Source organism: Heptranchias perlo, chromosome 22, assembly GCF_035084215.1.
Source record: "Heptranchias perlo isolate sHepPer1 chromosome 22, sHepPer1.hap1, whole genome shotgun sequence".
In the NCBI taxonomy this organism is placed as follows: Eukaryota; Metazoa; Chordata; class Chondrichthyes; order Hexanchiformes; family Hexanchidae; genus Heptranchias; species Heptranchias perlo.
In genome coordinates, this window is record NC_090346.1 from 39,618,099 (window position 1) to 39,644,238 (window position 26,140).

The following is a 26,140-nucleotide window of genomic DNA, read 5'->3' on the forward strand; positions in this document are numbered from 1 at the left end:
GTAAACATGGGCTTGTAGGTTGGGGCCCAATGCAGTATGCCCTAGAATGGTAGGAGAGCTGTTCGCACCCATGATTTGCCACATATCGAATCCCCAGGTTCAGCTGTGTTGCTGTGGGTAGATGCCAAGAGGAGGGAGGGCAGTTACCCAGAGAGAGGAGAGACAACTTGGAGGAACAATGGGGTGAAAACATGGCGGATTCTACAATGGGCGGGCATTTAGCTCCATCAGCTTGTTGCCCGGTAACAAAGTTAAAAATTACATGCAGCCACTCTTGAAAGTCCCCCAACCAGAGGCCAAAAGTTAATTTATGTACTTCTCATCAAGTTGCAGCTTGTCTTTTTAAACTTGGCAGCATTTGAAACGAACATGCAGTTTATATATAGAGGGACAGCCTGTACCTGGCCAGCAGCCAGCAGAAGTGGACCCAACCTGGTCATAGTCCATAATGATGACAAATCAACTTCCTTAAATCAAATTTAAATGAAACACCTGCTGCAGGCACAGAGGAGTGGCCATTTCCTGACCCGTGACTGGAAATGTGCGAGAAGTGCAAATGGGGCAGAGAGCCAGCGTGACAGGCCTTCACCCCTTTCTCATCTGCATTGCACCCCACAAATAGGCGCGCTTGGTGTGAAACGCAGAGGAAAATTGGCATCAGATTTTTGCTCTTGTCCAGCTACAACTCAGCAGTGGACAACTTTCCTGAAGTTGGTCTTTTTATGCTTGTTAGTAAAGCGTTAGCAAGATATAAACAAACAACTACTTATATAATAATAATACATTATGCATTACATGATTTAAAACACTGTAACTTCTGACTTTTTGTGAGTAGAAAATTTTAAAAAAGAACTTGCATTGTACAGTGCCTCTCACGATCTCAGGAGGTCCCAAAGTGCTTTACATCTAATGAAGTACTTTTGAAGTGTAGTCACTGTTGTAGGAAATGCGGCAGCCAATTTGCGCACAGCAAGGTCTCACAAACAGCAATGTGATAATGACCAGATAATCTGTTTGTTAGTGATGTTGGGTCAGGGATAAATATTGGCCAGGACACCGGGGGGGAACTCCCCTGAAATAGTGCCATGGGATCGCTACGTGCACCTGAGAGGTCAGACAGGGCCTCGGCTTAACGTCTCATCCGAAAGACGGCATCTCCGACAGTGCAGCACTTCCTCAGTATTGCACTGGAATGTCAGCCTATATTTTGTGCTCAAGTCTCTGAAGTGGCAATTAAACCCACGGCTTTCTGACTCAGAGGTGAGAGTGCTACCATTAAGCCACGGCTAACACCCTAAAATCTACTAGTATATAAAAATAAAGAAAACAGATGTTGAAATCAAATTGGGTCAGAGGCTGCTTCACTTATTCTCTGCTTGATGATTCATTTTAGACCATGGATTTGCCAATAATTTGTTCTTGGATGAGGTGTTTTAGTGAGTAAGTTGATGGTGTTGTGCATAACATCTGCTTTGTTCTACAGGTCCTGCAAGAAATATTCCAAACAGAATGCACCATTGAGGAGCTGAAGATGGCCATTAGGCAAAAGGAAGCTCCCATGAAAGTTGCACAAACTCGTCTGGAGGAGAGGATCAAGAGGCCCAACATGGAGCTGTGTTGTGATCAGCCTCAGCACAGGTGAGTGATACGTGGACTCTGACTCGCTTCTGTACAGCGTGTGTATGTTGTATGTTATATTTTGCTACACTTATATTCAGAGATTGTTCTAGTTATGGCTGCTTCTATCTGCCATTAGCCAACCAATAATGAATATAGTCAGTAATCATGAGCATGTTGACCATAGTGCCCCCAAGACCTTGCCATTGTGCTGCCTCCCTTTCAACTCCTGTACTTGTCTTCCCATTGCACTCTTCCAATCAGGTCTTCTCACTGTGCTACCATCTCAACTTTGATTTTCCACATGTTTTTCCGACTGAGATCCATTTCATCATCTTCCAAAAGCCATAATGATATACATCCCCTGCATATTACATTGTCCTCACCGTCGCATAGTCTGTTACTGCCCTTGGGCATTCCTTATTATCTCATTGTAGCCACTCAGACCTCCCATGTAACATCCTCCTACCATAGAGTGTTCCAAAAGCATCCAGCATCTGATTCTGTACATTTGTCACTGTTCTTCTGTCAGCATCCTATGGAAGTGTTCACTGGATACTCTCCCATTCCCATTCATACCATTTTGCTTCTCCAGAGTGGTTTCCATAATTCATTAAAAATATTTTCAGCTACTAGATGGAGCTCAGTGAATGACAGTTAAAAAGGTCTGAAGAAAAATGGAATCAAGATCAACATGACAAAACCAAACAAAAAGTCCCACCCACACTGATTGACCAAGTGTTTAAAAGGATCAGCAGGTTACCATGCTTTCTAATTGGTCAACCATGGTGCCAATCAAAGATTTCTCCACCCATTTAGCTGTCACAAGTGGTCTGGGGAGTAGGCCGACAGTTGTCGGTCTGACTCTCAGCTCACTGTTTCCTTAGTGAACTACCATTATGCATGTAAAATAGATAGGGCAAGTGAACTGGGGCAGCGAGTGTATAGCAATAAATTGCTAATCGTTTACAATGCAAGAGGAGTTTTGGGTGTTGGAGTGGGCAGTACATGGGCCTGGACAGCTGTTTGAGTAAACGATGGTGAAATGGACTCGCAAAATATTGGGCTTTATTTTAGCACCCGCTATCGGGTGCGTTCCTGGCGGAGGGGGCTTCTAAAATCGGGGAATCCCGGAGTGGGTCGGGAGCCCGGCTCCAACCCGCCCACTTCCGGGTTCCCCACAGACGCGCCGACGTGCGCACGCAGCCCCCGCATGTGGGACTCCCGCAGGCAATTAAAGCCAGCGGGGTGCCACTTGACAGTATTTATTCTGCTATTTCAGGTCATTAACAGACCTGATTAAGGGAATGTGTCAGGAGGGGTGGGATTTTAGAAACAACTGGGACTGTTTCCCATACTGGGGGAAACACTCCCAGTTGAAATGGACGTGTTGCAGCCATTAGCCTGTGGCAGCTGCAAAGGTCCATTTGACAGGTGTGGGGGGAACCCTCACTCATGGCAGGAGGCCACTCTGTCACTTGGGACAAAGTTTGGCCTCCACCACCCTCCTCCTGACAATCAAATTCACCAACTTGCACACTTACCCCGGGGTCCAGAGACATGTACCTACCTTGTGGACCCCCTCAGATGTACATCTTCCGGATGGGGGCCGCCGTAGCTGCAGTCATGACCTCCTCGGAGGGCGAACAGCATCACCAGCCTCGCTGGCTAAGCCGTCCTTGGAGTTCCACAACACAGTGCTGTGACACATCCACCTGCACAGCAGGAGGGAGGGCAACCGCAGAGAGAGATGCGTCGCAGGGGGCACTACCCTCGCCCCAGGGTCCACAGACCGAGGCTCAGCTTCCTGGACCTCTCTGAGCAGCAGTGCACACAGAGGCTCAGAGTCATTCGACATGTAGTCGTGGACATCTGCAGCCTCCTTCATGCTGAGCTGCTCCCGGCTGGCCCGAGCACCATATTCTTACCTGTCACTGTCAAAGTCACCACTGCCCTCAACAACTTCTCCTCCGCATCCTTCCAGGGTGCCACCGGGTACATCGCCGACGTCTCTCAGTCGTCTGCACAAAAGAGCCCTGCAAATACACCTACACCCACTTTACAGTGACACAATGGGTGGCATCAGGTGTGAGCCTTCATAGTGATCCTCAGGAAAGGGCATTATTGCACAAACCAGACAAGATTCGCAAAGATGTGGCAGTAGTGGTGACAATATAATATGTGATGTGAGTTGATCAGAAATTAAATATAAGTAAAAACCATGACAAACCCTCAAACACCCTTGTGCATCCCCTTCATGCTCACAACACATTTGCCTTACGCTTCCTACTGCACATATGTGATGCATGCCCTGTGGCTGCAGCACAGGTAGTGGCAGGTTGAGTGAGGCTGACCGTGAAAGAGATGCATGAGAGGGTGAGTATGAGATAGAGCCATGAGATTGTATGAGGATTGGGTTGAGTGGTAGTGGCGGGATGATGAGGATGAGGTTTGAGTGGGTATGAGGGGTGATGTGACAGAGTAGTGTTGGCAGTGCAGAAGGAGATGTGGGGTGGGGGCGGTGATGTGGCAGACGGAGTGTAGGGGAATGAGTAAGTGTACTCACTTTGGCTGACCTACTTAGGTCATTGCAGCGCCTCCTGCACTGTATGCAGGTGGGCGATATGTTGGTGGTGCAGGTGACCTCCTCTGCCACCTCGAGCCAGGCCTTCCTGGTGGCAGAGGCAGGCCGCTTCCTCCCGCCCGCGGGAAGATCTCTGTCCTCCCCCTCCTCCTCACCCCATCTAATGATACCTGGAGTGAGGCATCATTAAACCTGGGAGCAGCCTTCCCCCTGGGCTGCTGCATGCTGTATTTTTTCCTATTTATTGCAGCATCAGTCAGTGGAGGACTGCCCCTTTAAATAGAGCTCCTCCAGCTGACAGACCTTACTGCGCATGCGCAATCCGCCCGACGTGCAGATCAGCAGTGGAGAACCCGGAAGACTAGGTAAGTGGATCCAATTAGGCTGCGATCGCGCGCGGGGCAGACTGATTTCGCCGGGCGCGTTACCCACGCGCCCAATAGCCCCCCCGCCACAAACCCGCAGCCCTGGCAATATCGAGCCCATTATCTTTGCAAGTCACCTAGTCTGCACTTGCACTCCTCCTAGAGGCCAGTGAGACAGCAGCACTGGCAGATGTCTGAGAACAGCTTCCTGTTTCACCCTCTTCGCAGGAGATGATGCTGGCATCAGGGATGGGGAGAGCAGAGTAGAGAAGGGGAAAAATGACAACTATTTTATGAATTGTTACTTCATGAATTACCGTGTCATGCAATGTGTCACATTATCCTTTTACTTCTTGGTCCTGGCTTTGAATCCAGGCTGGAATGATGAGATTAAATCTTGTGAAGTGAGTATGGACATTCTCAATTCAATCCTTAGTTTCAGTCTCTAGTGGGCATTGGTCCACAGCAGAAAATTACTGACATTTTGGCATTAGTTTGGTAATCTCACGCTGATACAAAGGTGGCTGATGTGGGAAATGGAAAAATTATGGTATAATAGAGGGTATTTTTCTGAGGTTACGACGAAGGTATATTGTTGGGGCAGAGTCGAAGACAATTTACTTTGTTTTTTAACATGCTGCATCTGATCTGAGAGTCCTCAATGCTGAGACTAGAGTGCCCATTTACTGAGTTTGTAGACCTAGAATACAGGTGTAAAACGGGCAGCTAAGGGTCCAATATGGCAGGCAACGTGCGCATCGGAAGCTGCCATATTGGTAAAGGCACTTCCATAGGCGTCCAGGGCGTGCACCTGTTACAGGCTGTCAGGCCATTTGCATAAGTAAATAGGAAGCCTAACGCTTATTTGAGGCCCACTTTGCAAAATTCAATTGCGCATTCTGTGGTCAGTTTCTTCAGGCGCTTAGTAGCCAAACCATCGGTCCTTAAAGGCCGCTGCTGGCCGCAACACATGTCCCCCTCCCGGACTCTCCTAAGGGCCTCGGCCTGCATCCAAGCCGGCTGATCTTGCTGCCCCCTTGGACCGGTGAGCTGCTTCTGGGGCTGAGACTGGCTCCTGCAGCTCGCTGGTAATAAGCAAATGAGGTGGGCGGAAATAATTTGCCATGGTGCTATTAGATGCATGTATGACTTTCTGATGTGAAATACCTGTGGTTCTTAGTTGGACTCTTTTATTGTTAGCTCTCTGTGAACCTAGAGGACCCACCAAAATGTAACTGTTGCACTCCTGGTTTGGACTAACAAATTTGTGCCAGAAGGAAACCGGCATACACTGTACTCCAGATCAAATTGCCCCACCCCCATACATCTCTGGGTGTGGAGGCAAAGTGCAAACAGGTGATACAGGATCAGCTGAAATACTAGCTTACATAGTAAACCCAAAATTTCTCAGCCAAATATGCAGAGTGGAAATACAAGAATGTTAACAGGATGACATCTGAAAATTGATCTTCCATATGCTGTACCATACTATGATATGTACATTTTTTTCCCTTTCTGAACTGGAAACCACTGTGTATAATGCATTTGGAGCGGGCAAGGTATGTGGCTGGATAAGAAAGAAGAAAGAAAGACTTGGGTTTATATAGCTCCTTTCGTGACCGCAGGAAGTCCCAAAGCGCTTTACAGCCATTACTATTGTACATTTTCACATCGTTCACCTGACGAAGGAGGAAGCCTCCGAAAGCTTGTGAATTTAAAATAAAATTGCTGGACTATAACTTGGTGTTGTAAAATTGTTTACAATTGTCAACCCCAGTCCATCACCGGCATCTCCACATCATTACTATTGTAATGTAGGGTAAACTGCCATTGGACCTGAAGAGGCCTGCTGTAACTCACCTCAGCTACGATAGAAATTGTGGCCTATTATTTATTTAAATTAACAGAATTTAATTCTCCATTCTCTTTAGATTCTAGTGAAACTTTGCATAGTTCAGTCTTCCAAACCTTACTTACTCTTCACTCATTGCCACAGACTCTATATTAGCTTCTGTTCGCTTTCAACATAGCTTCCAGAAACCGAAAGCTATTTACTGAACTGTGAACGGCCCTGGGCTACAGATGGATTCCTACTTCTTTTAATGTTTGCTTCCGTTTAGCGTGCACAGAAATTGCGAATCAAAAATGTACTTCTGCTCAATTGTCAACACTCTCCTGTCTACGGTTCTGATGTTAAACTTTGCCAGCCAGGTTTGATTGATTTTTACAACTACTTTGTAGTAATCTCTGCACAACCCTTCCATTTACTAATCTCATAATAATCGCAGTTTGCCCCCCAGCCATCAGTTTCAGTTTTTCTCTTAAAATCTTTTCTGCTGCCCAGACCAACACCTGTTTGTGTTATACCTGCTGGTTGTATGCAGTAGATTTTGATACCAGATCACAGTCTTGTGTGTGAACTTTACAAATGTGCACTTTACAATCCAAAGCTTTGCCCAAAAGGAGCGCATATCAGGAAATTGCAGGTACGCTGCCCATAATCTTTGCTCCTAATGGGAGGGTGCATTTGTAAAATTTACCCAACATTAACTGATTGAATAATGGGAACATAGACAACCCTAAATGTACATGGATTGGCATGTACTGAATAAAGATACTCTTCAAATTGATATCAGCAGCAGTTTGGGTTCCACCAGGACCACTCGGCTCCAGACCTCATTACAGCCTTGGTCCAAACATGGACAAAAGAACTGAATTCCAGAGGTGAGGTGAGAGTGACTGCCCTTGACATCAAGGCAGCATTTGACCAAGTGTGGCACCAAGGAGCCCTAGTAAAATTGAAGTCAATGGGAATCAGGGGGAAAACTCTCCAGCGGCTAGCACAAAGGAAGATGGTAGTGGTTGTTGGAGGCCAATCATCTCAGCCCCAGGACATTGCTGCAGGAGTTCCTCAGGGCAGTGTCCTAGGCCCAACCATCTTCAGCTGCTTCATCAATGACCATCCTTCCATCATAAGGTCAGAAATGGGGATGTTCGCTGATGATTGCACAGTGTTCAGTTCCATTCGCAACCCCTCAGATAATGAAGCAGTCCGAGCCCGCATGCAGCACGACCTGGACAACATCCAGGCTTGGGCTGATAAATGGCAAGTAACAGTCACGCCAGACAAATGCCAGGCAATGAACATCACCAACAAAAGAGAGCCTAACAACCTCCCCTTGACATTCAATGACATTACCATCACTGAATCCCCCACCATCAACATCCTGGGGGGTCACCATTGACCAGAAACTTAACTGGAGCAGCCATATAAATACTGTGGCTACGAGAGCAGGTCAGAGGCTGGGTATTCTGCGGCGAGTGACTCACCTCCTGACTCCCCAAAGCCTTTCCACCATCTACAAGGCACAAGTCGGGAGTGTGATGGCATACTCTCCACTTGCCTGGATGAGTGCAGCTCCAACAACACTCAAGAAGCTCGACACCATCCAGGACAAAGCAGCCCGCTTGATTGGCACTCCATCCACCACCCTAAACATTCACTCCCTTCACCACTGGCGCACTGTGTACCATCCACAGGATGCACTGCAGCAACTCACCAAGACTTCTTCGACAGCACCTCCCAAAACCACGACCTGTATCACCTCGAAGGACAAGAGCAGCAGGCACATGGGAACAACACCACTGCACATGCCCCTCCAAGTCACACACCATCCCAACTTGGAAATATATCGCCGTTCCTTCATCGTTGCTGGGTCAAAATCCTGGAACTCCCTTCCTAACAGCACTGTGGGAGAACCTTCACCACACGGACTGCAGCGGTTCAAGAAGGCAGCTCACCACCACCTTCTCAAGGGCAATTAGGGATGGGCAATAAATGCCGGCCTCGCCAGCGATGCCCACATCCCATGAACGAATAAAAAAAAAATCAGCAGTAGTCTAATTGACTAAGAATTCTTATAAAAGCCCCGAGACACCCACAGTTTCATTCAATCCTGGATTCTCTATGTTGTTCTGCATCAGAGATGCCACTGTGAAGTTGAGATACACCATTTTCCACCCTCCATAAACTTCAGCTCATCCAAAACACTGCTGTCCACAACCACCAAGTCCTATTCTGATTTACGTTGGCTCCCAACATCTCAAATTTAAAATTCTCATCCTTGTGTTTAAATTCCTTCATGGCCTCGCCCCTCCCTATCGCTGTAACCTCTTTAGCATTACAACCACCACCACCCCCCCCCCCACACAACTCTCTATTTCTCTTACTCTTACCTCTCGTGCATCTCCCCTCCCTTTACCCCATCATTGGGGTCTGTGCCTTCAGCTGGCTAGGTCCCATGCTCTGGATTTTCATCCATAAACCTGTCCACCTATCTGCCTCCCTCTCTTTAAGGTCTCCCTTAAAACCAAACTCTTTGACCAAGGTTTTGACCAACTCTTCTAGTATTTCCTTCTTTGACTTGACATCCATTTATTTCTGATTACGCCTTTGGGACATTTTCCTATATTAAAGGTGCTATATAAATGCTGCTTGTTGTTCTTCTTCTTCACGGTTTATGGTTCACTGTTGCTCGAGACACATAAAAACAATTTAAAAACAGAGACTGCTGGAAATACTCAGCAGGTGAGGCAGCATCCGTGGAGAAAGAAACAGAGTTCATATTTCAGGTCGATGACCTTTCATCAGAACTGGAAGAAGTTGAAGGTTTAACAGTTTTTAAGAAGCCAGGGAAAGGGAGGGGGGAAGAGGAGGGGGAGGGGAGGAAAGGAAAGAACAAAAGGGAAGGGGTATGATAGGGTGGAGGGCAGGAGTGATTAAATGACAAAAGGGATGATGGTGCAAGGCAAAAGGGGGTGGTAATGGGACAAGTAAAGAAACAAAAGATGGGTCTAGAGGAGCTGTAAATGGCAACAGCAGAACCATTACCAGCACCTGCTGTCTGAAAAAATGGGAGCCGTGGTTATGAACTGAAGTTATCGAAATCAGTGTTCAAGCCGGAAGTTTGTAAAGTGCCCAAACGAAAGATGAGGTGCTGTTCCTCGAGCTTCCATTGAGTTTCATTGGAACAGTGTAAGAGGCTGAGGACAGAGAGATCAGAGTGGGAGTGGAACGGAGAATTAAAATGGCAAGCGACTGGCAGGTCAGGGGTCACACTTGCGGACTTAAAAGGAGATGTTTAGCGAAGTGATCACCCAATCTGCGTTTGGTCTCCCCAGTGTAGAGAAGACCGCAACGTGAGCGGGGATTACAGTATATTAACTTGAAAGAAGTACAAGTAAATCGCTGTTTCACCTGGAAGGAGTATTTGAGGCCTTGGACGGTGGGAAGGGAGGAGGTGAAAGGGCAGGTGTTTCATCTCCTGCGCTCGCACGGGAAGGTGCTGTGGGGAGGAGAGCGGGTGTTGAGGGTGATGGAAGAGTGGACCAGGGTGTCGCGGAGGAAACAGTTCCTTTGGAATGCTGAAAGGGGAGAGGAAGATGTGTTTGTTGGTGGCATCGCGCTGAGTATTTCCAGCATTTTCTGTTTTTATTTCAGATTTCCAGCATCCGCAGTATTTTGCCTTTGATCTGGCATATTTGCTTAGCTCCTTGGGAGTTTTACATTCCTGATCACAAAACCATATTCTTAAATAGTCTGGAACTATTTTCAAAATGTCTCTTAACATTAGATGACAAAGATCTTTATAGTCCACTGCATTTTTGCTTTCCAAATATCTTCTAGTTCAATAACCAATTCTCTGTATGTGCTAAATGTATTTTTCCTTAATTGCTTAAACTTTCCCATAAACTTCCGTAAAACACATCAAGAATAGCGTGTTTTACAACATTATAGTTCGTACTGTCCCCTGGATTGACAAGAAAACATCGAGTGCTTTACTGTTCAATCATGTTACAAGACGCCTTGCCCAGATGGCCTTGTCTCACTTATGGGGATAAATTTTCATCTTCACAGCATGGGCGGTAATCCAGCAGAGCAAGATCACCCGCCTGTTGTAACACCCACACAATTTTCATTCCCCCTAGAAATCAATGGAATTTAATTTATAACCAGTTTGCCCAGAGATTTACTTTCTGCTCATTAAGGTGCCAGCAAATGCCTTCTGTTATTTTGTACCATTTAAAGCAAGAAATACAGTGATGCTTTTATGTTCCGGAAAGGGCACTGGGCTGTTTGGTTCCCATTTCGCTGCATTGGTATACCTTGAAGTGGAAAGAACGTTTATATATTACTTTATACATCGCATTAAGAATCATCCTATTCTGCTCAACTCTTGGGAAGGGTTTCTTTACAGTCAGTTTCTTTTTGATATTGGAAACAGTGATTGGGCTGCTTGGCTGCTAACAGAAACATTTCCTCCATGGTCTGATCCAAAAAAACAAGATTATCTCAAGAATCATATGGGAAAAATGATTCCAAAATACCCATGCCATTTATGCCTGGTCTCAATTGGCGGAACTAATGCCAGACAGTACTTCCATCCAAATGTCAGGGCCCCGATATTTACGGGAAGGCGGGGAGGGAGTGGGGCATGTCAGCGGCTGGGAAACCTGGAAAAGCCAGGAAGGCAGAGGCCTTGCCAAATTCAACGGCAGGACCTCATTAGAATTTTTTTACTCCATTTCCCGCCCAGCCGCCGGCCAGATTGAGAGGCTGGCCGCTGCAAGAAGGCAGCAAATCCCTGGCAATCGAGAAGATCGGGCTCTTTGGGCGGGGTGGGGGGGGGTTGCTTGGAGCACGGCAGCGGGGAGGGAGGGAGAGATCACGAGCGGGAGACACCCCTGGGGGAGACATCACGGTGGGGGGGGGAGGGGGAAGACATCGCTGGGGGTTGGATATTGTTGGGGGCAAGGGTGGAGACATTGCCTGGGGGGAGGGGAGGAGACATTGCTTGGGTGGGGAGGAGATCGCATGGGAGAGATCACAGAGCGATCTTGGGAGGGCTGGGGGGAAGCACTCCTGCTCCTCCAGGCCCACAAGCTGTGCTCTAAAAGCACTTAGCTGCTGGATCTGGCATCTCCTGCTCCCTTCAACTGCTGGGTTTCCTGAGCCTTGGGCCAGCCAGCGTTAAATTTAAATGGCTGCCAAATTCTGAGGAACGCAGCCTCATTTAAATATTATAATTATGGAACCACTTTGCCAGACCGGGTAACTCGGTCGTCCCCCAACCCGCCACGGTTAAACCGGGAGTAGGCGTGATCATGGCGGGTTGGGGCCGGGTTTCCCGTTTTTAGCAATTTAATTCCCATTCCCCGACCCTCTCTCACCCATCGTGGGGGGACCCCACCCCCCAGGTCCTCATTAGCGGCATGTGAAATAAGCTCATTATCTGTGGGAGTAAATAACAGGCATAGAACCCAAATGAAAAATATTAATGGTAGTATCCAAAGGAGATTGGGTGGAAGAAATCAGCACTCAATGTCCCAGTCCCCGCATTCCCAAATCTCAATATATCCTTCATAGAAAGACTGTTACCCCAGAAAACTCTCAAGCATTTCCTACTGGCCAACAAAAGAACAGCACTGGTGAAGACTGGGGACCAGGTCTCCAGCTCCTCCTTCTTGGCTGAGGATGATATGTCGTCCAGGAAAAAGTCAAATAATTTATAAAAAGCATGAATATTGGCTTGTCTCAATCCCGTCCTTAGTGACAACTAGTCCTCAGTGTAGAACTTTCCATAATTAGCACTAAATTGGCAGTGTCAGGGCATAAGGTGGGCTAGTGCGGGAAACAAAAAATGTCATATACGTGATGCTGGGACTCTTCTGAAATTAAGGCCTATTGGATAAAATTCTATTCTTTCAACCTGTGCCAGTAAATATATCACAAGATAGATTCAGATAAAGAAGGCATTTCAGCCAATTTGACACACAGCATAAAAAAAAGGCCAAACTTTGCTTAGACCTTGGCATAGAATCAAAATGTCTGACAATGCCAGTAGTGGGAATGTTAGTGAGAGGACAAGGAGATGTAATGTTCCAGTGACTTCTTTTCAAAAAATTTCTATATTTTTTCCTCTTCCAATTCTCCCCCCTCCTTTATGCTGAAGATGCTGACTCGTGCTAAGTTTCCACATGCAGTGTGAGCCTAGTGTCAGTAGGTTACTCTATGATGGGGGACACCTAATTGACTGTCATGGCAATGCTCAATACTGTCCTCACCTGACACACACACACACATATGCATGGATCCCAGAACAGTGAATAAGAACAAGGACCCAGGATGAATTTTCCCTCCCTGGCCAAGGAGGCACTGAAAGCAATTCTAGTGCCCTCTACAGCTAACTCAGCACAGGCCAGGAATCAAACCTGGGATTTTCCTGCTCTAAATGGCTCTGTTCCACACTAAGCAGTGTGCCTACCAACTGAGCCATTGGGGGAACGACTTTAATGACTCTTAATTATAGCTCTTATTGAAACAGAAGTTCTTAAATAAAAAAGATAAAATCTTTCACAAAATAAGTCGGTGAACAAAATTGAGTGCATCACACGGAATTTAATGTGGCATTGATGAAAATTTAATTACTTACAGTGAAGTGCTGGGTGGAGGTTTGGAATGACCTGATGTGGAAGGAAAAGGACCAGTTGGCTTACCTAAAGAGAAAATTGGCCAGAACTGGTGGAGATTATACTTCTCCTTGCAAACAACTGCAGAGGATAAGCAGGCAGTTTCTGTTGTAGCATCAGAGGCAATGGAATGAGTTGGGAGGTCTAAATAAGAAGGCCAGCCAATATCTTCCAGTGACCTTCTATTTGCGTTGACAAAGATGCTGTAGTCATGCCACTGCTGTCTAATTAGCTTGCTGTGGAAGCACAGAGTGACGCAGAACAAGATGTTTAAGCTACCATCATGAACCCACCCTGGATCCTACAACACACCAGAACACGTGATCATGTAGATAAATATTTCCTTCACTTCAACATTCTTTTTGTGTTGCAGTCCACAGCTGTTCTACTACCTTAATATCCTTCAATTTTTGTTATCTATATAAGGATGGTTCAGCTAGCTGCCAATTAAGAGTTATCCATGTCCTCCTCATAGCTCAGATGCCTATCGCAGCTATGAACTTAGTTGCCCCTTGCTACACTCTCTCCAATGTCTGGAAATGTAATTAGACAGAAGAGCAAACATAGAAGATTTTACTAGATTACAGAACTTTCTTATCTCACTGAAACTGCTACAAACCAATTAAAATTCTCAAAGAGCTTGCAGTTCTCCGTTATGACACTTGGACCAGCGTCTAAATGCAAAATTTTTATGTAAAACTGGGTGTTTACAGAATGTTTCCAGCAGCTTGTCAGCTGTCTGGCACAGCAGAATCTATTAAAGAGCCTAGATACAGGAAAACAATTACATTCACTCTGTTTAGACATTCAAACTGAGACAAAAAAATAGCAAAAAAGGTGTTTTAAATGATGCATTAGTCTCATTTCCCAGAAAGCTGTTTCCAACCATCTGCCCCATTTCAGGACAAGGCCACACTGTGAAAGCCTTGGCTTGCAGGAGCTTTTAATTGGACAAACAATTAGCGCTGTCTCCCTATTGCAGCCATGTAATCAATATTGTCTGTCAACTGTACTGTCTGTTCTTGGCAATTAACACTTGTCTTCCAAGGCAGAAGTGACTCATTTGCTCCTTTGATATGACATTAACACATGTGACAACATAGCATATTCTAGGTATCTACCCAGTCTGTCTAGGTATCTACCCAGTCTGTTTCCTGCCAGCAATAAAAAGTTAGAAGACTACCAACATTCCATACGGACATATTTATTAAAAAAAGTGTACAACAAATTAAAACAAGACATTTCTTTAATCCATCACTGCTGTCCAGTCTTCTTCACCTAAGTTTGACCAGAAATAATTTAATTTGCTTCAGCTGCCTAGGCCCTAAGTTCTGGAATTCCTTCCCTAAACCTCTCCTCCTCTCTACCTCTCCCTCTCCTCCTTTAAGACGCTCATTAAAACCGATTTCTTTGACCAAGCTTTTGGTCACCTGTCCTATTACCTTTTTATGTGGCTCGGTGTCAAATTTTGTTTGGAAATGCTCCTGTGAAGCATCTTGAGACATTTTACTATGTAAAAGGGGCTATATAAATGCAAGTTGTTGTTATGAGGGAGGATTTTTCCCAGTTTCCTGCACTGCCTCTGCTGGAGTCCTCCCCCAACCCCCCCGTTCCCTCCCTCCACAAATGAATATTTTCCTTCCTCTAACTCACTTTCTAGTCGTGAGGTGATCGCCTCCGGCAATGTACATTGTGGGACCCCTCCCTCCTGTATTTTAGTTTTATTGAATCTACTTACCAATCCCAGCCATGACAAGTCAATAATAATAATATACAGCGATGCTATATTGTGTAGGATGCAACAGACAATAAAGTATTTGCAGATATTCCTAAATTGTCTCAATTTCCCCCACGTGAACTCTAAATTTCATTCTCATTTTTGGCAGGGCAAATGTGCACCTTTTACCTATCCCATATTATGTGAAATAAAGAAAGAATTTGTATTTATACAGCGCCTTTCATGGCCTCAGGATGTCCAGGACGTTGCAGCCAATTAAGTACTTTTGAAGTGTAGTCATTGTTATAGGGAAAGTGCCCAGTTGCACATCTCATGTGCTAGCCATTGGAGTCATAAAACATGCCTGTAGACCGTAGTCATGTGAAAAACTGAATGACATGGCATTAAAGGGTACAGACATTAGCATTGTAAGGAAACATGTTATAACTTCAGACTTCCGTTCACTCACAGCCATCGACTGAAACTACAAACACTAACACAAGAAAAGAAGCTCCAGCATCAGCACCAATTCAACCCATAGCATCTGCATTAACTGAGCATTTCCCAGACACAGTCAATGTAGGTCTGCCAGTGGACTAAGTAGAATTGGAAAGATCTTTTGCAGGCTGCAGCCATTGTAGACCTTAACCTCAACAAGAGGAGCGAATAAGTATGGAGACTATTGGCAATACCTTCTGGGCAAGTGTTTTGATCCAATGGCAGCATGTGGATATAGAAGCAACAGAGATTTTCAGTATTCTGTGGACCACAGCTTGGATAACCTCAATCACAGCATCCAGATTGGCTGCATTTTGGTCAACTTTTGAAATGATTCAATTGCTGTAAGGCTGGATTAGAATTACCTGTGAAACATGATCACTACCATCAAAATGCTCTCCCAAAAAACAAAAAAAAAGAAAAAGTGATCATAATTCAGTTAGATTTAGCATCATTATGGAAAAGAACAAAAATAGAACAGGAGTAAAAGTTCTCAATTGGGGAAAGGCCAATTTTACTAAGCTGAGAAGTGATTTAGCAAAAGTGGACTGGAAACAGCTACTTGAAGGTAAATTAGTGTCAGAGCAGTGGGAGGCATTCAAGGGAGAGATTGTGAGGGTTCAGAACAAACATGTCCCCACAAAGGAAAGAGGTGGGACTGCCAAATCTCGAGCCCCCTGAATAACTAGGAGCATACAGGGTATGGATACAGCAAAAAGGGAAAGCTTACGTCAGAAACCGAGAGCTCAACACGGCAGAAAGCAGAGAGGAGTATAGAAAGTGCAGGGGTGAAATTAAAAAGGAAATTAGGAAAGCAAAGAGAGGGCATGGAAAAATACTGGCAAGTAAAATCAAGGAAAACCCAAAGATGTTTATAAATACTTAAAGATCAAGAGAATAACTAAGGAAAGAGTAGGGCCTATTAGAAACCAAAGAGGCAACCTTTGTGTGGAGGCGAAAGATGTGGGTACGGTTCTAAATTAATACTTTGCGCCTGTCTTCGCAAAAAAGGGGGGACGATGCAGACATTGTAGTTGAGGAGGAGTGTGAAATATTGGATGGGATAAACATAGTGAGAGAGGAAGTATTATAGGATTTAGCATCTTTGAAAGTAGATAAATCATCAGGCCCAGATGAAATGTATCCCAGGCTGTTAAGAGAAGCAAGGGAGGAAATAGCAGAGGCTCTGACCATCATTTTTCAATCCTCCCTGGCTACAGATGTGGTGCCGCAGGATTGGAGGACTGCTAACGTTGTACCATTGTTTAACAAGGGAGAATGAGATAGACTGAGTAATTATAGGCCAGTCAGTCTAACCTCGGTGGTGGACAAATTAGTGGAATCAATTCTGAGGGACAGGATAAACCGTCATTTAGAAAGGCATGGGTTAATCAAGGACAATCAGCATGGATTTGTTAAGAGAAGGTCGTATCTGACTAACTTGATTGAACTTTTTGAGGAGGTAACAAGGAGGATTGATGAGGATAACGCATTTGATGTAGTGTACATGGATTTTAGCAAGGCTTTTGACAAGTTCCCACATGGCAGACTGGTCAAAAAAGTAAAAGCCCATGGGATCCAAGGGAAAGTGTCCAGTTGGATCCAAAATTGGCTCAGTGGCAGGAAACAAAGGGTAATGGTTGACGGGTGTTTTTGCGACTGGAAGGTTGTTACCAGTGGGGTTAAGCTGGATAGCTCTTCTTCAGCCGGCACGGACACGATGGGCCAAATGGCCTCCTTCTTTGCTGTAACTTTCTATGATTCCATGAGGTCTGGACTAGACATTGGATTTGATAGATGGGGTGGGACTAGAATTGTCTGTGACATGATTGGACTGAACTAGAATTGGCTATGGATGGCTAGACTAGAATTAGCTGTAACACAGACAGTCTGGATTAGAATTGACTGCGAGAAGAGAGGGGGCTGAACTAAAATTGGCCATGACATAGGAGGACAATATAGAAATGGTTGTGACACATGGATTACACATTATATGGATAGGATTGCAATGAACAATCAGCTCATAATGTTGCATAATCCAACATTCTGGATTGTAGCTTTGGTTAGGGCTCAATAGCTCAATATCTTTATCCTTGCTAACATTAACAGATGCTGTTCAGCTTTGCACAAAAATGGGAGAAGGGAGTGTTTGCTTTGAAGCTCAAACAGCAATGTGTGATACTGATCCCTCCACACTACCAACATCACAAATTGAAAATCCAAAAATTGGATACTTCCTCTGCTGACACTGCTACAACAGGGGAAACAGATGAGTCAAAATACACAGAAATATGTAACCAGAGAAAAGGAGTACGAGGGTATTGCAGAATTAAACCATAAATATACTGAATAGAAAGCATCAATCACCACGTTGCAGGTTTGTAGATAAGCAATCTGGCACTTCAGATGCAGTTACTTTGATTTCCGTGGCTGTAACCCTTTGGGTATAGGTATTCCTCTGAGATTGAGTTGTTGTCTATAGGTGCTGCCCACTGTCAAGTGATTTCTCTCCTGACAATACTCTGGGAGAGGCCCAAACACTGCAGTGCCCACCAAAAGTGGGCGTTGGAGGTTGTGTCCAGTCCCCGAAGATTGGGATTATCTAAGAAAGGGCTGCCGGCAACTTCCAGCATCTCCAAATCGGTAGGTGCTTATTTTTTAGAGCCAACACAGAGGATCAGTGGGGCTGGAGATCTTCTGGCTCTTGTTTCTGACAAAGCTGATTAATAGCTTCAAATAAGTTGACATCTCCCTAAAAAGCTGAAAGCCCAGAAGCAGCCCTCATGTGAAAAAACGGAGCAAGACCGAAAGTTAATCAGAACGTAAACTTGTCACCACTTATGCTGCAGGTATACCCAATATTCAATCCCTTTTTATTGCTGGGCCAAAAAAACCCAGAGGTGCACAAAGGAGCAGTTTGCAACACCAGTGAATTTAGAAGTCATTGATTGAAGGGGGGTTGTGACTGCTGAAGGCATGAAATTTATTTTATAGCAGAGTCCAGGGTCTTGCCCCTACTCCTGAAAATGTGGACTTGTGACACTTTAGCCCCAAAATTCCTGGGACCAGGGGGTGTGGTTGGGACACTTCTGTGTCCTTAGTGTATAGCATTGTTGGGCCGTTGCGGGGGGGGGGAGAAGAGAATTTAAATTTCAAAAGGGCTGGTTTTGGCTATGAAATTAGTTGCTTCCATTGATGAATCCAGCAGAAGAAACAAATGCAGGAATTTAAATATTTTTGTTCTGCACTCCAGTTACACCAAAAATGGGGTCAGGGTAACAGGGAAGAGGCGGGCAGAAGTTCTGCTGTGCCCCAGACCTGCCCTTCATGGCCATACCAGGAATTTCGTGGCCTTTCTTTTGCGCATTTGCAGAATTTCGGAGCCTACTGTAATTCTGCCTTTCAGGCCAAAAGAGAATGAATCCTTGGAAGGATACAGATACTATTTTACAAACGAAATAGAAGTAGTTACAGGGATTGCAGTACAACGCTAGAGGATCCAATTCCTTTCATTGGCAATGTATCATGTTGATTTATGGACTGAAACCTCTATGCACCTTCAGTAATCCGAACCGGCAGTGCATTCCACATTTGCAAGATAAAATTGGCTCACTATCACGTCTGTCCCTGACTTTGACAATATGGCAGCCCAGAAACAGACAGATTATTAATAGAATTGAACTATTTTCAACAAAGAATTTTTTTATTTCAGAAGGAATAAAGGTACGTCCATATCATCCAAATAAGACTTCCAAGAATGAATTCTGATGAAGAGTCACAGCCAAACACGAACGGGTCTTTTACCTTTTCAGAATGCTGATTAACCCGCTGTGCATTTCAAACTTTTTTCTCTGTTTAAAACTTTAGAAGCATACGTGCCGAGAAATTACTGTTGACAATAATAGTGACCAAACACTCAACACGTTAGCCTAACGTCCACTATTTTAACGTGTCCTTCAACCATATTTTAGTCAGTAGTTCACCTTAAGAAGTTTTTTGCCTCAATTTGTTCGCGACCAACAAGGGGGAGAAAGGAAGGACTGGTTGATTAGTTCTATCAGGCCTCAGTCCTGCTTTTTAACTGATTTGATTTGACAACTTCCAAGCCCAGTGAAACAACAATTGATTTTCTTGTGAAATGCTAACAATTTGACCCATGGACGAAGACACTGATTGTTGCAATGGATGAATATTCCCAACTGAATATTTTCCATTCGGAAGTAACTGTAGTAATGTTTTTTGACCTCACTTCACTTGAGATCATCCACACCAGCTTGGTTTTAAATGTAATCTATGGGCCCTAAATTCCACAGTGGGGTTCTCCTGGTCTCCCGCTATGACCTCAGCAAGAGACCAACAGAAACCCCTGAGAAACAGCGAACATTCACTTATGACATTTCTCTGGGGGTTCCATCAGTCTCCCACCAAAGTTATGGCAGGAGACGAGGAGAACCCCAGCCCGAATTTCAGGGTCTATTTGTGCGCATTGAAATTGGTGGCCTCAATCACCAAAATAATAACCAACTCCAGTTCCCATAAGGACACATTTTCTTAAAGAAAGTAAAGGCTTCATAGTTTTACAGATACTCGGAGGGAAGTCCATTTACTTTGATGTGTGCTCCCTACAGCGAATCAGCACACGGGCAAGTAACAGCCCCTTGTTCAGAATTCAGAACACCACCGTTTGAAATTTCAGGCACATTCAGTTCCTGGACAGCTAAAAACAGGCTGCTACAAAAATTCAACTTTGGAAGTACTGTATTCACTGCTGGGAATGATCACACTGCAGGAGATTATACAGTGAATCACTTTTCAATATGTTGTTTTTTATATACGTCTTATTATAAACTATTTATTCTTTTATAGAAGCAAAATCAATGATACACATTATACTATTGCCCTGTGAAGTATAATTCATATTGAGTGCATGCTAGCACTGGAAAGCTTTGCCAAATACTTGCCATTGGTGCCCCTGGCCCTTTAACAAATCATTAATACATAAAGGGGAATAGTACATTCACACAGACATATAATTGGATTTGTGCACATGAAAGAGAAAAATGGGGCTAATAGGACAAATTCTGTGCTCCAGTGCACCTGGTAAGGAGCTGTAATCAAAGTGAACTTGGGTCGGAGAAATCAGGCTATAGTGTTGTAGCCCTGTCTCTGACAGATGCTACTTTTAAGCATAGCTTGGTGATAGCATTCATGCCTCTGAGTCAGAAGGTTGTGGGTTCAAGCCCCACTCCAAAGACTTGATTAAAAAATTTAGGCTGTCACTCCAGTGTTGCACTGTCGGAGGTGCCGACTTTCAGATGAGACGTTAAACTGAGGCCCCATCTGCCCTCTCAGGTGAATGTAAAAGATCCCATGGCACTATTTCAAAGAACAATGGAGTTCTTCCCAGTGTCCTGGCCAATACTTATCTCAAAACCAACATCACTAAAAGAGATTATCTGGTTATAATCACACTGCTGTTTGTGGGACCTTGCTTTGCGCAAATTGGCTCCTGCGTTTCCTACATTACTACAGTGGCTACACTTCAAAAGTACTTCATTGGTTGTAAAGAGCTTCGGGACTTCCTGAGGTTGTGAAAGGCACAATATAAATGCAAGTCTTTCTTATGGTTCCCCTGTGGGAGGGGGTGAGCACTGAATTTACCTTTATATCTTCCAAATTAAGATGAAACCTAGGCCTTTTTCCCCCCAAAATGGTGAGACTCATTCTTTAAATAGTCCTGTATGTGCACAGTATAAAAAGTTATTCTCTTTTCTGTGCAGGTTGGTCTGTGAAGTATACACCATCGATGCAACCATACAGACCTTGAAACAACGTCTACAGGAGTCACAAAATGCACTGCAACTGCTGGTGCAAACCAAGTCTGTCCTGGAGTACGACATCGCTGTGAAGGCCAACTCCCTCTTCATTGATCAGGAGAAATGCATGGGGATGCGCAGGACCCTTCCCAACACCCCACGCTTAATTGGTTGCACTCAATTGAATATGAACCATTATTGTGCTCGCCCACCCCCTGAAAAGAAGCCTTGCAATTGTGGCTGCAAAAATAAAAAGAAAGTAAACACAAATTAATTAAAACAATGAAGCCCATAGGCTTCAGATAAGTGCATGCTTTGGTCTGTTTCAGAAAGCAAGGCTTGACTATTGTGGCAAAATAAAATAAAGAAAATTGGTGGTTTAACAAGAATGCTCTCATCCAGTGTGTTTGCCTAATTTAGGAGACTACACTTAGACATTTTTCTGACTTGTCACCTCACTACATGAACTTTATTCAATATTCCCCTTGTCAGGATTTTATAGCTCTTAAAGACTCACCCCCACCTGATTTTTTTTTTCCCCTCTCGTGCCGACACACTATTTGTAAACTTGTGCCAGTGCTATTCTTGACCTAAGTTCTTACACCAACACAATAGCTGTCCAGGGTTACTGATTCGCCTTCCACTTGCTTTAAAAAAAAACATAAATGGACATAAACCGCCACCTCGTCATTGTCGCTGGGTCAAAATCCTGGAATTCCGTACCCAACACCACATTAGGAATACCGTCAGCACAAGGACTACAGTGGTTCAAGAAGGCCCACCACCAACTTCTCAAGGCGACTAAGGATGGGCAATAAATGTGGCCTTTCCAGCAACACCTACAACCCGAGAATAAATAATTTTTAAAAAATCCTTCCTCTGGAGTCGCATCTTGACGTCTCTTGTCCCCCTGCCTGCGGTGCCATAGTCAGAATCGAGCAGTGACCATGGGAGAAAAATCGCTGCTTGGGAAGCAAGCACTGACTTGCATAATCCTGTGATGGTGGTCACAAATGAGCCATCATTGGCATCAATTTAATATCAACACTGTGAAACTGCAGATGGATCCAGAAGGAAATGCCCATAGAAACTTGCATGGGGTGTTAAATGGGTGGAGAACTGGCGTGATGGTTTTCTGCTCTGATTTCTGGTCAGTTTCACCAAACTGATGACCTGTTTTTTGGGCAAAATTGATCAGAAAATCTAGGCCAGCACATCTCGTCTGTCATTCCTATGAAGGGATGGGTATTATAAATAAACTGTCTTCACATCAATTTATGATATCTCATTGTAAGTGAGACCTGAATAGTAAAAGTCAATGATTCTCGTTTCGACAATGGAAAACTATAAACATTTTTGAGCAAAAAAAAAGCTATCATGAACAGCTGGCGGTAACAAAATCTCCAGGTTTAGAATTACTCCATTGTGCTTCAGCTTTGTAACTTGCTCCAATCAAACTATTACTCTATTCATAAAATATACTGAACCTGTAATCTCCCCATAATTTCCAACAAATTGTTTTATAGTAAACCTACAGTAATGGTCACCCTAGTGGCCAGACACGTTTGATGTACTAATCCATTTCACTATGGTCTGATAGGATGTAAATTCACTTATGTGATTCTTTTCTTGGTGAGTTCTTGATCTTAGTTGGATCATCAAGTGTGTGAAGCAAAGTGGAGGCTCTTTGAGGGCTGAGTCAATCTATGCCATGCTGTCCAACCTCTGAGGAATCATTCACAAAGTCACAATGCCTACAGGTTCTCTTGATGTTCTTTCATTTAGGGAGTACATATTCAACAAACTATCACAAATCAGTATAACCATCTTCTGTAATTGGTGTTCCATACTGTACTCAGAAACCTAGCAAGAAACCTGGGAATTTTACACAAAAGTGAAAAGTAACAACCCTCAAAGGTTGTTGCTTTTCACATTTATGACTGAAGGAACAAAGTATCTCCTTGAAAATTTAATTGTAAACAATTTTACAACACCAAGTTATAGTCCAGCAATTTTATTTTAAATTCACAAGCTTTCGGAGGTAGCCTCCGAAAATAAAATTGCTGGACTATAACTTGGTGTTGTAAAATTGTTTACAATTGTCAACCCCAGTCCATCACCAGCATCTCCACATCTTGAAAATTTAAAGTATTTAAAACAATTCTGGGATTATTTTAGATTAGAAGGAAGAGTTCCTCAGGGCAGCGTCCTAGGCCCAACTATCTTCAGCTGCTTCGCCAATGACTTTCCCTCCAACAAAAGGTCAAAGGTGGGGCTGTTCGCTGATGATTGCACAGTGTTCAGCTCCATTTGCAATTCCTCAGATAATGAAGCAGTCCACGTCCGCATGGAGAAAGACCTGGACAACATCCAGGCTTGGGCTGATAAGTGGCAAGTACTATTGCTGCCACGCAAGTGCCAGGAAATGAGCATCTCGAACAAGAGAGCGTAACCACCTCCCTATAACATTCAAAGACATTACCATCACCGAGGCCCCCACCATCAACATCCTAGGAGTCACCATTGACTGGAAACTCAACTGGACCAGCCATGTAAATGTGGCTACTGGAGCAGGTGACTCACCTCCTGACTCCCTGAAGCCTCTCCACCACCTACAAGGCACAAGCCAGGAGTGTGATGGAATACTTTCCACTCGCCTGGATGGGTGCAACTGTTGTAACACTCAAGAAGCTCAGCACAATCCAGGACAAAGCAGTTTGCTTGATTGGCACTCCATTCACTAGCCTAAGCGTACACTGCCTCTATCACCAGCATACCGTGGCTGCAGTGTGTACTAACTAGAGGATGCACTACAGCAACTTGCCAAGGCTTCTCCGACAGCACCTCCCAAGCCCACGGGCTCCACCACCTAGAAGGACGTGGTCAGCAGGTGCATGGGAACACCATCACCTTCAAGCTCACCTACAAATCATACACCATTCCTGACTTGGACATACATCTCCGCTTAGAGGGCTTACATCGAGTCTATAGCACAGAAACAGGCCATTCGGCCCAACTGGTCTGTGTCGGTGTTTATGCTCCACACGAGCCTCCTCCTACCCTACATCTAGCCCTATCAGCATATCCTATTCTTTTCTCCCTCGTGTGCTTATCTAGCTTCCCTTTAAAGGCATCTATGCTATTTGCCTCAACTACTCCTTGTGGTAGTACATTCCACATTCTTACCACTCTTTGGGTAAAGAAGTTTCTCCTGAATTCCCTATTGGATTTATTAGTGACTATCTTATATTTATGAGCTTAGAGGGTTAAGTCATGAGGACAGGTTGCATAAACTTGGTTTGTATTCCCTTGAGTTTAGAAGATTGAGGGGTGATCTGATCGAGGTGTTTAAAATGTTAAAATGATTCAATCGGATAGATATAGAGAAACTATTTCCTCTAAAGGGGGAATAAAAAATGAGGAGACATAATCTTAAAATTAGAGTTAGGTCCTTTAGGAGGAAAATCAGGAAGCATTTTTCCAAACAAAGTGTAGTAGAAATCTGGAATTCTGTCCCCCAAAAGGCTGTGGATGCTGAGACAGTTGGAGCTTTCAAGACTGAGATTTTTGTTAGGTATGGGTATCAAGGCATATGGAGCAAAGGCGGGTAAATGGAGTTGAGGTACAGATCAGCCGTGATCTAAAGGCGGAGCAGCTTTGAGGGGCTGAATGGCCTTCTCCTGTTCCTATTGTTTCAACGTTTCCTGTTTCAATGTCACCGAGTCAAAGTCCTGGATCTCCCTACCTAACGGTATTGTGGGAGTACCTTCATCACATGGATGGCAGTGGTTCAAGATGGGCCAGCACCACCTCCTCAAGGGCAACTAGGGACTGGCAATAAATGTCAGCCTTGTCAGCGACTTCCACATCCCAAGAATGAAATAATACTTCCCCTCATGATGCATTGGATCCCCTTTAACAACATTGGTGAAACTTCATTTGTGCTGTTTCCAGAGGCACCCAAAGAAAACATAATTCCATGCATCATGGCCCAAAAAACCATTCTACTCAGCAAAGTGATGCATGTTTTGTGCCATCAAATGAATATTCGTGGGATCATTTAAATTCAAACTTATTTCCGATTGAACCTTTACAGAAAGTAGACCTTAATTCCATCTGTTTGGGATGGATCCGAAAAGGTAAGGACAGTTTGCTTGCCTACTGTGGCTTCCACTCCCTTTCCCCCACTTTCCCAAAGGCCTTTTACGAGGTTTTAGTAGCAGGAAGCTTGGTGCTTCTGGTGCGTGGCTTCAAAGGAGAAAAAGGAAGCTGAGGCCGATACAACCAATAAAAATCGTTAGTTACATTAGCAGCAACTCTCTCACTCCACTGTCCTACCCTCTCAGGGCAACATGTTACTATAATCTGAGGGGAAATTAGCTCCATGGTCTGTATGCTATTACTCAACAATAGCACTAGTGCCATGGCCAGATGAACAAATGCTATTTAGCAGCAACACTACAGAACATTCCGATAAATAACAGGCACTCAAGAGTTGGACGACTCTTGTTTCAATATTAGTGTAACTTTGTATCCATCGTTAAGTACAGAAAGTTTCCTAGCTGTTTCCTCAGACCTGGAATGTTTGTATGACTGACCGACAAATGCAGTGTACTAAAATGACTGATGAATACAAATTACATGTTTTGGAGCCATGTACTCTTTTGTACTTTGTTTTTTTAATTGAACTTAATAAGAGACACCACAATGTTTTATCGATTGTTCTTTCCGTTTGTAACACTGTATGAGCTCTTAGTTCTCCATATCCACGATACGTTCTATGATTGACTGCCATATTATGAAATTCTGTTCCTCACTTGCACTAACACCCTTCACGGCTCATATTGCCGATTAACTATCCATTTCATCGCTCAAATACATGAACAACATAAACACTTTTCTGAACAAGGTACAGATAATTAACACTGTGCTTCACAGGAAAGCAGCTCTCTTGGCACTGCCTCTCACCATAAATACTATCACTAACCATAAACACTACCACTCACCATAAACA

The 26,140-nt window shown here is 44.3% G+C and overlaps 1 protein-coding gene across 3 annotated transcripts in view; it reads left to right on the plus strand.

Moving 5' to 3' along the window:
• Positions 1–21,515, plus strand: part of LOC137340686 (tektin-3-like) — an 82,438-nt gene extending 60,923 nt beyond the window's left edge. For all 3 annotated transcript variants that reach the window (XM_068003343.1, XM_068003346.1, XM_068003345.1), the window contains 2 exons: positions 1,484–1,638; positions 21,091–21,515. In XM_068003343.1, coding sequence (XP_067859444.1) covers positions 1,484–1,638; positions 21,091–21,400 — 465 coding nt within the window. In that variant the 3' untranslated portion in view covers positions 21,401–21,515. The remainder of the gene's footprint in view (positions 1–1,483; positions 1,639–21,090) is intronic.
• The last annotated feature ends 4,625 nt before the right edge of the window (positions 21,516–26,140 follow it).